General features: G+C 42.5%; 1 protein-coding gene across 1 annotated transcript in view; it reads left to right on the forward strand.

Moving 5' to 3' along the window:
• LOC138980215 (uncharacterized) overlaps positions 1 to 2,519 on the forward strand; it is a 4,968-nt gene extending 2,449 nt beyond the window's left edge. The window contains exon 3 of the mRNA XM_070353054.1: positions 902 to 2,519. Coding sequence (XP_070209155.1) covers positions 902 to 2,278 — 1,377 coding nt within the window. The 3' untranslated portion in view covers positions 2,279 to 2,519. The remainder of the gene's footprint in view (positions 1 to 901) is intronic.
• Positions 2,520 to 15,000: the final 12,481 nt, after the last annotated feature.

Here is a 15,000-nt window from a genome sequence, read left to right on the forward strand (position 1 = left end):
CATATAGAGCTGTAACTTATACTTATTTGTTCAGACAACGGACTTTTTGTTCCTACTGTGACAGAAAACTTGAATGATGGAGAAGAGTACTAAGGTTCTTTGAAAATGAAGTTTTGCTTGTTTTATGCAGATGTATAGTTTAAACCCCCTGAACATAAAATACACTCACTCAGAGAGACGTAACAAAACCCCTCATCTTTGAGGGCCCCAAAGGGTTTAAAATCGTGATCGTGATTGGCGTTTTTTGACCTTTCTGTGACCGTGATTGCCGAAATTTCCATTTCTGTGATCGTGATGGGACTTTGCCCGTGATCCGTGATGACAAAAAAATCAAGTCTCGTGATCGTGATCGTCATTTGTTTTCGTGATCATGATGGGCATTATTGCAAAGCATTTTATTTTCAACGTACATTTTTCACAGCTGTATCACTCTATGATCCTCTATTCGTCAAGGTGTTTGTGATCGTGAAAACAAAAATCAAGGTAACTGTGATCGTGAAAGCTAAAATGTCCCTTCCCGTGATCGTGATGATACCCCCCCTTTGGGGCCCTCATCTTTGCTTTCTTGTACTGCTGAGCCCAAAATTAACTGTTTGCACCTTCAGAAACGCACTATACCTGTTCTATGAGTCGTATCAACTGCTTTGTTTTGCTCATTGCATTTTCATGTGCATGCTTTAACCTTTCCCAGTGAGTTAATTTGTATTCTGACTAGAATTAGTTCCTCGTCGTTAGGGTAAGATTGCAAGTGCTTTAGATAATGTGTTTCCAGCATGTCAGTCAGAAATGTTTCTGTTCGCATGTCTTGATATACCCAAAAAATACCTACCTCAATGTCACTGTGAAATCATTCTCTTTCGGAATGACTGAAAACTTGCACTAGATGCATTTTTTTTTCTAGGTCTACATTTTGGTTTTGGCCGCCCTTGACCTAGTTTGCACCACTGTCTCCATGCCTCGTGACCTCGTGACCCTCATTGCCATGTACGACAACTCTTCAAGGGAAAATGGCAACGAAAACTGTTTTATCGACGGAACAAATTCTACCAATATCAATCGAGAATTTTGCAGGGGCACGGTATTCCTGACTTTCCAGCTCAATTTTACCACGGCATTGATACTCGTCTTCATAGCAACTTGTCGATTCGTCAGGGTCATGAACGGAGGTCATGGATTCCGGTTTCAAGGACGGGTAAAGGTCAAATCGGCGAAGTTCATGGTGATGAAGATTCTTAATGGGATCGGCACAGTGCGAGGAGCAAAAATAGCCAGTGTGGTGTCTTTTTGCGTTGCCTTGGTGATCAGCTGCCCTACACTGGCATATTATCCAAATGATCCCTGCGACTCCACCTGTTTCCAGTCTTGCTTGGGGACCCGTCCTAAAGCACCGCCTCTGAGAGCATTGCTTTCTTTCTATTTCTTTGTTTTTCTGGCCTCAGCCATGGCTATGGTCGTTCTCTACGGACTCATTTTGCAGCGACTGTGGAAAGATCGGAAAGAGGAGATCACTGAGATGCGCACACGTCCTAAAAGTTCTGCCTTCGTCACTCGTTCATGTCGTCAGAGTTCTGTCTTCGTCCCACACTCATGTCGTCAAAGCTCTGTATTCGTCTCTCGCCGGTCTGGAAGCTTGGGAACTCTGTGCGAGGCCGTCCACAAGGCTGTGCTGGACAGCAAGCGCCAGGTCGTCCGCACCATGAGCGAAGGTGACGCTGTAGCAACGAACCCTGAAGGAAACACCGCGGAAGGAGCGCAGCCTGAAATCTATTCTCGCTCCGCCAGCAGCCCTTACACCAACAGAGACAAAGAACGCATCATGCAGGGCATCACTGGAGGACATCCCAGACCCAGGTGTGAAAGCGACCCGAGCAGAGGCGAAGGGGTAGAAAGCAAGCAGCAGACTATCTTCCCGCCTGTGTCCTACACCGCTCAGCTGAGGTCCATGTTGAGCCTGAACATCGTCAAGAAACTGGAAGAAGAACAAGTCTCAGTGCGCTCGAGACATGCGTCCGACAGCTCCTTTCAGTTCAGCAAGTACGGGAACAGGGCAAGAAAGACAACCATCGTCTTCGTCCTCATCACCGCCATCTTCATACTGAGTTACCTGCCCTTTTTCATCTTGGAGATGAGCGACGTGGAGAATTCGGCGACGGTGGAGTTTTTCTCGAAGTTCTACCTGATTTCCAACGCTGCCAACCCTCTGGTCTACGGATTTTGCAACCCTCATTTCAGAAACACCTTATGGAAGCTGCTTGTTTGTCGTCGAGAAATTATCTAAACTCTCAAAGCAGGAGCAGTTTTGAAAAGGTCAGACAGGGAGAATCGCGGCCATTGAGGAGTTGTTCTCCAAGTTGTATTTGATCTCTAACGCTGCCAACCTTAACCCTCTATTGTATCGACTGTGTAAGGCCAAAAAAAAAAATAGGTCTGTTTACGGCAACCCGACCGACCCTATTTTTTTCGCGCGACCCTAGACTTTTTTTTGGCATTTGGGGAAAAAAAAAAAAATCTTTTTTTTTTTTTTTTTGCAAAATAACGTAAAAATGGTTTTTTGAAAAAAAAAATGAAAAAAAATCCCGACCTACCGACCCTATTTTTTTGGCCTATGTTACCGTAAACAGACCTATTTTTTTTTGGCCTAACCTTCACTCCAGTAGCACACTCTGGAAACGGCTGGTTTATCTCCCTTGATTCTCCCTTAATCTTCCTTTGGGGAAACTTTTTTTTATAGAACTATTCACTGTACTAGTCACAGGAAAGCCACCATAATCCCATTTAAGAGAGACTCTCTGCAAACCGCTGGTTTGTCCTCACATTTCTTCCATAAACATCCTACACAAACAAACACTGTTCCCAATCTGTGAAAGTGATACAGTAGTGTAAACATGCTACATAGTGATCTGCCGGGAAAAAACCGAGACTTCATCATTTCATTTTCAAAACGAAAGAAATATTAAGATCCCATCCCTGCCTAGTTTGATCTTTACAAGATTGATCCAAGTGACTCAAGGTGACTAAAGAAACACGGAAGACTATGCGAAGAACATACTGCCTGCTCAGGAGCTGTATTTCGTACAACCCAAAACGGCAATATTTTGCATTTATCAGCAAGCAGTCGTTAATATGGGAGAGTCCCCTGTATAAGTTTGTCACCTCTGCTGAGAAAGAAATCTCATCATGAACCGCTGGCCGCCGACCTTCAAAGTCTTCAAAGAGAAGACAGACGGTTAGGGGCACATTATACCTGCGCAGAGTCAGCAGCACAGACGACGCACTGCAGATTATTGAGCTAATTTTTTTTCCCAGCCCGCTACACGTTGCGTTAAAAGAAAACAGACCAAGTACTCGTCATAATCCCTATCGCAGCATGCAGCGCCGCTGACTCTGCGCAGGTGTAATTTTCCCCTTGAGGGCAGAATATACCTGCGCATTGTCAGCAGCACAGACGACGCACGGCCTATTATTTATGCCGCGACAGGGATTATGACGAGTACTTGGCCTGTTTTCTTTTCATGCAACGTGTAGCGGGGTGGGATAATCTGCAGTGCGTCGTCGGTCCTGTTGACGTTACATATATGTGAGCGCCGGGCCTTACCAGCCTAGCCTAACCACGACGCTGTCAAACTTCAATCACGCACAGCAAACAGCCATCTTCCACCTTTGTACTGTACATACACTGCAGTATGAACTCACATTGCTTTATTTGTAAAATCAGAGTATGGAACCATAGTTGAATGTTTACACAGAACTATAAGAATTATCTATTTCTGTGAACTGAGGGGGTCATCTGCTTTTTAGGGATCTTAAATCAATGGTAATATAATCTCCTGTCACTAATCTTTTTTTTCTTTTTCTTCTTTTTTTCGTGTGTGTGAGGGTGTGTTTGTTGTTGTTATTGTTGTTGTTGGTGGTGTTGGTGGTGTTGTTGTTGTTGTTGTCGTTGTTGTTGTTGTTGCTGTTTGTCTGTTTGGTTGGTTTTTGTTCTTTTGTATTTTTGCTGTTGTTTTATGGGGTGGGGTTGTTTGGTGTTTTGGGTTGTTGTTTTTTGTTTTTTTTTTTTTTTTTTTTGGGGGGGGGGGTTATTACAAGTGTCGGTAAATCTGTGACCAAGGATTTTTTCCACAGGAGCTTGTATCAAATCGCCGGTCGATCATTATTTACAGTCCACTACTACGACATACTACTAGTACTATATACTACTAGTAGTATGTCGTAGTAGTGGACTGTAAATAATGATCGACCGGCGATTTGATACAAGCTCCTGTGATTTTTTCCATCAGTTTTCAAACTGTTCCTTGTCGAAGCGCACTTGGAGTAGATCGCTAGCTCCTCAGTTGTAAAAGTGTCGTTTTTCTTCAAAAATGCGGAAAAGTCTATCGTTAGTTGACACTAAGGTTCTGATTTCGTTTCTTTCCTGAAAAGCTTTAAAGCTACACGGAAATTATGTTTCTCTTTCGGATATGACTAAAGAGTGATATAATTGTTTGTCGTGGTGTGTTGGTTTTTTCTGAAAAGAGATTTTGTCTGAACGTGAAAGCGCTAGTATGTGGAGGTTACATGCCGAGTCTCAGTGATTATTAAAAATAATGGTCGAAGTTAGCGGATCATGAAAAATGCGAGCTTCAGCGAGCTTTTTCATGACCGCGAACTGAGACCATTATTTTTAATAATCACTGAGACGAGGTGTGTAACCTCTTTATTCCTCCTTTCTTCAGTTATTCAAAGAAAAGAGGAGTTTTTTTGCGAAAGTTTGATCAAATCCAATTCACTCAACCAGTCAACCTGCGCAGGCGATCGATTAATGCGCGGTTACATAGTTCCGTGCAAATCATTCCATTCTGTTAACACTTCTTGTCAGTGTAGCCAAGTGCTAAACTGGCTACTAATTCGTTATAATGATTTTATGTCATTCCTGTCTTGTGTAAGTTAAATTTGTATATGCTCAGACACCTGGAGGTCGTAAACTCGCTCAGTCGGCTGTGTCCACTAGGGAACGTAATATGTTTTCCTTTGACGTCAAGCCGCCCTCCCAGAAAGACGGCGGGGTACCTTGAGCCCCAGGTGGTCGTTATGCAATGTGCCGACAGCCTGTCTACCCGAGTTGGACTTGGCGTTTTTGTCAAGTGGGTGTCATTTCCTGTGGCTTGGAGGTCTTAGTCTCTTACCCCCCCCCCCCCCCCTTTCTTTTACATATCAGCGGCCGATTTGTGATGGGGTGGAAGGAAGAGGATAATATTTGATTGCAGCCTCTTGATGTAGTAGTTAGGTGAATGTGGTCACCTAGTAGAATTAAACCCCGAAGTTCAGGAGTACACCATGTGGGTGCCTCTTTAGTGTCTTGCACTGAACGAACATCACTTGCTCTCGTAATGGACTTTCACTCACATGTAGAGAATGATAGACAAGAGTTCACTGGCACAGACCGACGAGTCACTTGATGCAACATGAAACTCTGGAAAACCATGTCTGTCGATTCACATTTCTCTTTATTTTCTATTCTTCTCTTCTCATCACCAATCCAGCTCCCAGCCCGAAGGCCGGGAGGCCACACCAATAGTACAATGCAATCTACATCAGTATGTCTCCATGATAACAAAGTACAAAACAAGTACGTCCTCTCTCTCCGAGATAGTTCTCAGTTCTCTCTCCGAGATAGTTCTCAGTTCTCCCCAAAAATCTCAAATGCTATCATGTAAATGGGGATGGGTGGCGTCAAAAGCCACCAATCAAGAGTTAGCTAACAAAACTGACATCACTTCTCATTGGTCAGTAAAGACAAGAAAGGGGGGGGGGTAAGAGACTAAGACCTCCAAGCCACAGGAAATGACACCCACTTGACAAAAACGCCAAGTCCAACTCGGGTAGACAGGCTGTCGGCACATTGCATAACGACCACCTGGGGCTCAAGGTACCCCGCCGTCTTTCTGGGAGGGCGGCTTGACGTCAAAGGAAAACATATTACGTTCCCTAGTGGACACAGCCGACTGAGCGAGTTTACGACCTCCAGGTGTCTGAGCATATACAAATTTAACTTACACAAGACAGGAATGACATAAAATCATTATAACGAATTAGTAGCCAGTTTAGCACTTGGCTACATCAGTTTCCCTGTTTTGGACTAAAATCAAGTACACAGATATGCTGTTATTCTGCTGTGGTGGTAAAGGCAGATATTGTGTGTTCTGTTTATGTTTTGGTATCGCTTGGGATAATGTTCTTTCGTCAAATGGGACTAGCAGACGAACTTTTGCACCCGTGTTCCAACGTTAAAAACTGTATGAAGTTCAGTTTTCTGGGGAAAATAGTGTATGAAACCGATTTATGTTCTTTAAATTGATTAGATGTGTGCATTTAGTTGCGTGTGATCTGTTTATAAAATGAAATATTGTTGAAAACTGACCGTCGGATTGCAGTCTGTTGTCGAAGAAACTGAGTGAAAAGAAATTTGAAAGGGAAACTAACTCTTGTCGCTAGACAAAGTATAAGAGTTACTTGCCTTGGGAATTTGCTTGTGTTGAACGTTTGTGCACGGCAGATCTAGATTCAGAAAACAACCGAACTCATGGATTTTATTTGGAGATTCATGTGTTCAAGCCTGTAGTTGTTAATTTAAATGCGGTATTTTTGTATTGTTTGCTCCAGAGATGTATACTTCGTACATTAGAGCGTTCGGAACTTTTCAGTCCCAAAAGTAGTACCGATACAGAACAGCTTCTCAACCCATTGCGCTATCGAGGATTCAGGCTGTTGCTTGCTCGTTATTTGTTTGGTTGCTGGGTGTTTATCGAAAAATAACGCTCTACAAGTTTATAGAGGTAAAGAAGCAGAGGGGGGAATAAGGGTGTTTATGTGTCTGTGTGCACGTGCGCACTTCCGAAATGTCCTGATTATTTCTTAAATCAAACACGTTTTATCGAAATTGCAAGTCCTATGCCTTGCGTTGTAATGTAGTTATAGAAATACAGCATTTAATTTACAATTTCCGCAAGTGTTGTTTCTTCCTGCTATGCATTAACTTAAAGGTGCTGTCTCTCCCGTGATATTCGGCTTAGCATATCAGATCAGGCTAGGCTTGTACATGCGATAAGATCATCCCTCCTCTTGGACACACACCACAAATTAACATTCCGACTACTTTTTATTTTGATGAATCAAAACCCACAAGTGTCCATCGGCGAAAATGTAATCATAAACCAATCCCCTCTCTGCACAGAAAACAGCTAGGGTGTTGGTTTTTGGTATGTGTCCAATATGTGTTGCAAAACTCAGGCAGATGTAAAATCTGACCAAGCTTTAACATAGAATAAGACCACCCCTCTATTTGGTCACGTACCAAAAATGAACAAACTGGGTGCTCTCTCGGTGCACAGTGGGATTTTGTGATGAATAGTCTTCTTCTTCTTCTTCTTCTTCGTTCATGGGCTTAGACTCCCACGTTCACAGGACTGGGTGGCCGAGTGGTAACGCACTTGCGCTCGGAAGCGAGAGGTTGCGAGTTCGACCCTGGGTCAGGGCGTTAGCAATTTTCTCCCCCCCCCCCCTTTTCTTAACCTAGGTGGTGGGTTCAAGTGCTAGTCTTTTGGATGAGACGAAAAACCGATGTCCCTTCGTGTACACTACATTGGGGTGTGCACGTTAAAGATCCCACGATTGTCAAAAGGGTCTTTCCTGGCAAAATTGTAGAGGCATAGATAAAAATGTCCACCAAAATACCCGTGTGACTTGGAATAATAGGCCGTGAAAAGTAGGATATGCGCCGAAATGGCTGCGATCTGCTGGCCGATGTGAATGCGTGATGTATTGTGTAAAAGAAATTCCATCTCACACGGCATAAATAAATCCCTGCGCCTTGAATAATTATGTGCGCGATATAAATTGCATAAAATAAAAATTTTAAAAAAATCAAAATCCCTGCGCTTAGAACTGTACCCACGGAATACGCGCGATATAAGCCTCATATTGATTGATTGATTGATTAATCATGTTTTTAGCACGAGTGGATTTTTACGTGTATGACCGTTTTTACACAACCATTCGGGCAGCATACGCCGATTTCGGGGGAGGCATATGCTGGGTATTTTCGTGTTTCTATAACCCACCGAACTCTGACATGGATTACAGGATCTTTTCCGTGCGCACTCGGTCTTGTGCTTGCGTGTACACACGAAGCGGGTTAAGGCGCTAGCAGGTCTGCACATAAGTTGACCTGGGAGATCGGAACAATATCCACCCTTAACCCACCAGGCGGCAACGACCGGGATTCAAACTCACGACCTCCCGATTAGGAGGCCGATGTCTTACCACCACGCCACTGCGCCCGTCCCTGGAATATTCACTTTCTCGTTTCACTTTTCTTCTTTTATGAATACATTTTGTAAAAGCCGCTAGTGGTTTGTAAGAAATCAATTCACCAACAAATTCCAAAACTCACCCCAGCAAGCAGTCATGGTGTTGATAGTTGGTATGTGACTAAGTGGAGGCAAGATCGTATCCCATGTAAAAGCCTGATCACTTCTGAGCCGGTGAGCAAAACTGTTTACACGGGAAAGACTGTGTCTGTTTTACATTTAGTCAAGCTTGGACTACATGTTTTAACATAGGCAGGGAATCGAGACGAGGGTGGTGGTGTATGTGTATGTATGTATATGCGTGTGTGTGTGTGTGTGTGTGTGTGTGTGCGTGTGTGTGTGTGTGTGTGGGTGGGTGGGTGGGTGGTTGTGTGTGTGTGTGTGTGTGTGTGTGTGTGTGTGTGTGTGTGTGTGTGTGTGTGTGTGTGTGTGTGTGTGTGTGTGTGTGTGTGTGTGTGTGTGTGTGTGTGTGTGTGGAGCGATTCAGAGAAAACTACTGGACTGATCTTCATGACATTTCACATGAGATATCGTGGGTATGATATCCCCAGAGGTTTTTTTTCATTTTTTCGATACATGTCTTTTACAATACATATACATGAACATGATATAAAACATCCACATAGTTTACAATCATGGAATACAAATTAACTTCACACATACAAAGACACACAGACTGTGTCTTTAAACAATGCTAGCACAAGGAACCGCTTTCTTGACGTTTTATTTCCTTGTTGAAATATACGCACAAAAGCAAGAGACGACATTTCTGACTAATAGTACTTAATTCCGTTCTCACATTAGAATGAGGAAATATCTGTAGCAACACACCGCATCGGAAAGGGAAGTATTTAGACAAAGGTTAGCCTACTACCTTGCTCGTGTTATGTCGTACACTTTATTAGCTTATATATATATTATATTACCAAATATTGACGGACTGTGTGATGATATCTTCTGCTATTGGTCTGTTGAGACAGTGATATCAAAATCGAGACCGGAGGTCGAGATTTTGATGTCACTGTCGAAACGGACCAATAGCAGAAGATATCGTCACACAGTCAGTCAATGTTAGATATATTGCTAATTCTCTGGACATGTTGTATTTACTGTAAAGAAATTACAAAAGTATGTGTCTCAGTTTTGGCTGTTCCATATCCCTCCCTCTGATTATTATTTCTTTTTGTTCACTCTTTTCTTGTACTTTTCAGTATTTTCAAATGTCTTTTCTTTCAAAAAGTCTTTAGTCACTTGCTCAACTATATTCTGGAATCATTACATTTTCATTATTATATGAAGTCTTATATCGCGCGCGTATCTCCAGACTCGGACTCAAGGCGCAGGGATCTATTTATGCCGTGTGAGATGGAATTTGTTTACACAATACATCACGCATTCACATCGACCAGCAGATCGCAGCCATTTCGGCGCATATCCTACTTTTCACGGCCTATTATTCCAAGTCACACGGGTATTTTGGTGGACATTTTTTATCTATGCTCATACAATTTTGCCAAGAAAGACCCTTTTGTCGATCGTGGGATCTTTAACGTGCACACCCCAATATCGTGTACACGAAGGGACCTCGGTTTTTCGTCTCATTCGAAAGACTAGCACTTGAACCCACCACCTAGGTTAGGAAAGGGGCGAGAAAATTGCTAACGCCCTGACCCAGGGTCGAACTCGCAACCTCTCGCTTCCGAGCGCAAGTGCGTTACCACTCGGCCACCCAGTCCATATATATTTCTTTGTTTCTAAATTTAGGTGTTTTTGTTTTTGAAGTGGGGAAGCAATAAAGAGGTCGTCAATATCAAAACTGATATCGACGGAAATGTCGTCGATATCACTTTTGCACTGAGCTCAGTTTTGCCCAATTGACCAATTAACATATGAAATAGCAATATATATACATGTGTGTGTGTGTCTCTCTCTCTTTGCGTGTGTGTGTGTGTGTGTGTGTGTGTGTGTGTGTGTGTGTGTGTGTGTGTGTGTGTGTGTGTGTGTGTGTGTGGGCCTGTGTGTGTGTGTGTGTGCGTGCTTTTGTGTGTGCGTGCTTTTGTGTGTGCTTGTTTGTAAGCGCATGCGCTCGTGTATGTGTGCGTGTGTGTGTGCGTGTAAGCGTGAATGCGTGCGTGTGTATGTGTGTGAGTGTGTGTGTGTGTGTGTGTGTGTGTGTGTGTGTGTGTGTGTGTGTGTTTAATTCCTGTTTCGTTATCAACATCATCTGTGTGCTTTATTTTGTGTTTGGTTTAATAAATGTAAGTTATAAATATTGAATCAAGCCAAATGTAGTGGTTTGAAATGTGAATGAGTTTGAAGAAATGAGTGTAAATGTGTAGTTGTTGTTATTGAGGAGTAATGTCCGTGTAGCCTTTTTAATGAGTTTGTGTCTGTAGCATATATTATACATATATGGTTTACGATCCGTGTTGTCTGTATATGTCATATGTTTTCCGTATTCATTAATGTACGCTTTGTTATCATGGTTTGAAGACACGTTTTATTTAAACACCTTTTTATATTTAGTCAAGTTTTGACTAAATATTTTAACATCGAGGGGGAATCGAAACGAGGGTCGTGGTGTATGTGCGTGTGTGTGTGTGTCTGTGTGTGTGTGTGTGTGTAGAGCGATTCAGACTAAACTACTGGACCGATCTTTATGAAATTTGACATGAGAGTTCCTGGGTATGAAATCCCCGAACGTTTTTTTCATTTTTTTGATAAATGTCTTTGATGACGTCATATCCGGCTTTTCGTGAAAGTTGAGGCGGCACTGTCACGCCCTCATTTTTCAACCAAATTGGTTGAAATTTTGGTCAAGTAATCTTCGACGAAGCCCGGACTTCGGTATTGCATTTCAGCGTGGTGGCTTAAAAATTAATTAATGACTTTGGTCATTAAAAATCTGAAAATTGTAAAAAAAATAAAAATGTATAAAACGATCCAAATTTACGTTTATCTTATTCTCCATCATTTGCTGATTCCAAAAACATATAAATATGTTATATTCGGATTAAAAACAAGCTCTGAAAATTAAATATATAAAAATTATTATCAAAATTAAATTGTCGAAATCAATTTAAAAATACTTTCATCTTATTCCTTGTCGGTTCCTGATTCCAAAAACATATAGATATGGTATGTTTGGATTAAAAACACGCTCAGAAAGTTAAAACAAAGAGAGGTACAGAAAAGCGTGCTATCCTTCTTAGCGCAACTACTACCCCGCTCTTCTTGTCAATTTCACTGCCTTTGCCATGAGCGGTGGACTGACGATGCTACGAGTATACGGTCTTGCTGAAAAATGGCATTGCGTTCAGTTTCATTCTGTGAGTTCGACAGCTACTTGACTAAATATTGTATTTTCGCCTTACGCGACTTGTTAATTTTTGTATTTACCATGTACGTTTTGTATTAATGATAACGTTTCTAAACGTGAATGTTCTCCATGCTTTAGCTTTGAAGTCTACATTGTGCTAAAAGTGATTAAAATGTACTCAACCTACTATATTGCAAGCCTGTGTTTTCTTTTAATTCTTTTCATTCTGCGTGCGTGTGTTACAACTCATAATATGCACTCCTTTTGTTTTTGCTCGAGTGGACTTTTGGGTTGATGGCAATAGTCTTACTCTTTTCTTTCTGTGTGTGTGTGTGTGTGTGTGTGTGTGTGTGTGTGTGTGTGTGTGTGTGCGTGTGTGTGTGTCTGTGTGAGTGTGTCTGTGTGTGTGTGTACGTGTGTGTGTGCGTGTGTGTGCGCGCGTGAGTGTGTGTGTGTGTGTGTGTGTGTGTGTGTGTGTGTGTGTGTGTGTGGTTAATTGTTGAGCTCTTGTTGTTGGGGTGGGTTTTTTTTTTTTTTTTTTTTTTTTTTGGGGGGGGGGGGGTGTTTATATTACAAGATCATTGAAATTCAATGCAAGACGTACATGCGATGAACAGGAACAAGCTTAAAATGGGGAGAGAACCAAAATGTCGAAGACCAAAAGATCGTGTCAGTCCTCTGTGCAGAAAGGGAACTCGACATATCTAACCCTACCATGTGTCACCACGAACCTTTCCTGTCGCATTCGACCTTTTGTCACCTCGACGTCTTGACACTCGACGTTTTGACTCTCGACCAAATGTCCTCGACCTTTTGTCACCTCGACGTTTTGTCACTCGACGTTTTGACTCTCGACCAAATGTTCTCGACCTTTCGAGCCTCGACGTTTTCGTCCTCGACCTTTTGTGTTTTCTTTTAATTCTTATCATTCTGCGTGCGTGGGTTACAACTCATATAATGTATACGATACTGATGCATGAACAGCCTGGCTAATATGTTTAAGTCCCCATTTTCATAATTTCGTTGTCATTTCCTCGGGACTGGACATGCAGAGGAAGCGACAGAATGTTTACATGACGCCATTATGCGCGTCATGACGTCTTTTCGAAAGCACTTTGTTTTGCTTTTGACGTCACACATTTCACTTCGAAAGAGAGAGTACAAAAAGAGACGTCTTTTTTATTTTAATAGATATCGTATGTCTTTAAAAAAAAATGTGTCTCTTCTCGTGACTCAGCAAAGATTTGTCCAGCCTGTTACACTACATTGGGTGTGCACGTTAAAGATCCCACGATTGACAAAAGGGTCTTTCCTGGCAAAATTGCTTAGGCACAGTTAATAATTGTCTACCTATACCCGTGTGACTTGGAATAATAGGCCGTGAAAGGTAAATATGCGCCGAAATGGCTGCAATCTACTGGCCGTATAAAATTTCATCTCACACGGCATCACTGCAGAGCGCCTAGAACTGTACCCACGGAATATGCGCGATATAAGCCTCATTGATTGATTGATTGATTGATAAGAGCATGTTTCCACTGGGACACATTTACAGTCTGACTGCATTCTGTTCACGCTGGATCGATATTCTCTCACGTCTTGACTATTGTAACTCTCTCTTGGCGGGTCTTCCCTCTTCTTCTATCTCTCGTCTCCAACGCATTCAAAATAGCTCTGCCCGTCTTGTCTTACGAAAGAAAAAGAGAGACCATATCACCCCCCTCCTAAATCAGCTCCACTGGTTGCCCGTTCCTGCCCGTATCACATACAAAATCAACACTCTCACCTACAAATGCCTCCATGGTCTCGCCCCTGCCTATCTCTCTCTCTCTCTCTCTCTCTCTCTCTCTCTCTCTCTCTCTCTCTCTCTCTCTCTCTCTCTCTCTCTCTCTCTCTCTCTCTCTCTCTTCACGAGCACTCAGATCATCTGCCGACTCCCTCAAGCTCAACATCCCCCACACCAAACTCAAAACAGCAGGTCAACGCTCATTTTCTTTCCAAGCACCTAGCCAATGGAACACACTACCTCTCCCCCTCCGTCAACATCAGTCCCTCGAATCATTCATATCTGCACTCAAGACATTCCTTTTTTCCAAATAATCCATGCATTCTACACTGCCCACCCCCATCCCACCCTGAATAGCTGTACATATTTAATGGTTGATGGTGTGGGTGTGTTAGTGACTTTAAGTCTCCGTGTGTGTGTGAATGAGTGTATGTGCGCCTTGAGTCGCCTGTTGGTGAGATATGTGCGCGTTACAAATATTCGTATTATTATTATTATTATTATTATTATTATTATTATTTAAGTTATTGAGACATCCCAGTGCACTAAGGGATTTATAGAGCAAATCGAGAAAATTCATTATTGAACGAAGCGCATAGCGCTGAGTTCAATAATTATTTTCGAGATTTGCTCTATAAATCCCTTAGTGCACTGGGATTGTTTCAATAACGATATTGTCAGTACCGCCATAGAAAAAAGAAGATTCCAAGCGCACATTTTGCAACGCGCATTTGAATAGGCATAACTGTGTGGTCAGGTCGTGTACAGTAAAGATCTACTTTTGTGTGGGGTGTCTCAAGTGTGTCGTGCTTTCGTCACACGCATTTTAATTTCTGTTGGTAAATTCCAGTGTAGCGTTAATCTGAACAGTGATGATCTTTCAGAGAGACCTCATTTGAACTCGGAGAAAGGGCTGTGCTCTTCATTATTTGCGATTCGAAACCTCCAGTCGAGCTTCGACGGATTGACTGTGCGGAGTGACTCCCCTTGAATTGACTCGAAGCCGCGGGACTCGACGGTTCGCACATTTTCAAAACAAATGTGGCATATTTCCGTGTTGTATCTTCACTCATCGGGGAGTCTGATACTAAATATGAACGGTTAGAATGCTCTGAACCCTACACGTATTATATCCCCATCGTTTTTTCGTTCACATTTGCCCAACATGTTTATTTGCTGAGCGGGGTTTATGTCGTCTGCTAGGGCAATCAAACCACTGCATGCAGTCTGCACTGACTGAGTCTGCACGCACGAGGCACGCTGGTAATAAGTCTTATAATGGTAAGAACGTTCTGAACCCTACACGTTTTCGATTACGATTGTTCTTGCCTTGAAATAATAATTCGGAAACCATTCATTTACTTAACTGATGCAGTCGTATTTCAGTGTAGTCAGTGCGGCTACGTATGACAGAGTCGATCGAGTCAGTCTTCCAAACTGGTCTAGCTGGTACGTTATCGGAATAACACTTGTGTTTTCTGCTAGCGGGTGGGAATTTTATATTAACTCATCATTTGGTAATGTGGATGATAAGCTACATGCCACTA

This window comes from Littorina saxatilis, linkage group LG11, assembly GCF_037325665.1.
Source record: "Littorina saxatilis isolate snail1 linkage group LG11, US_GU_Lsax_2.0, whole genome shotgun sequence".
NCBI lineage: Eukaryota > Metazoa > Mollusca > Gastropoda > Littorinimorpha > Littorinidae > Littorina > Littorina saxatilis.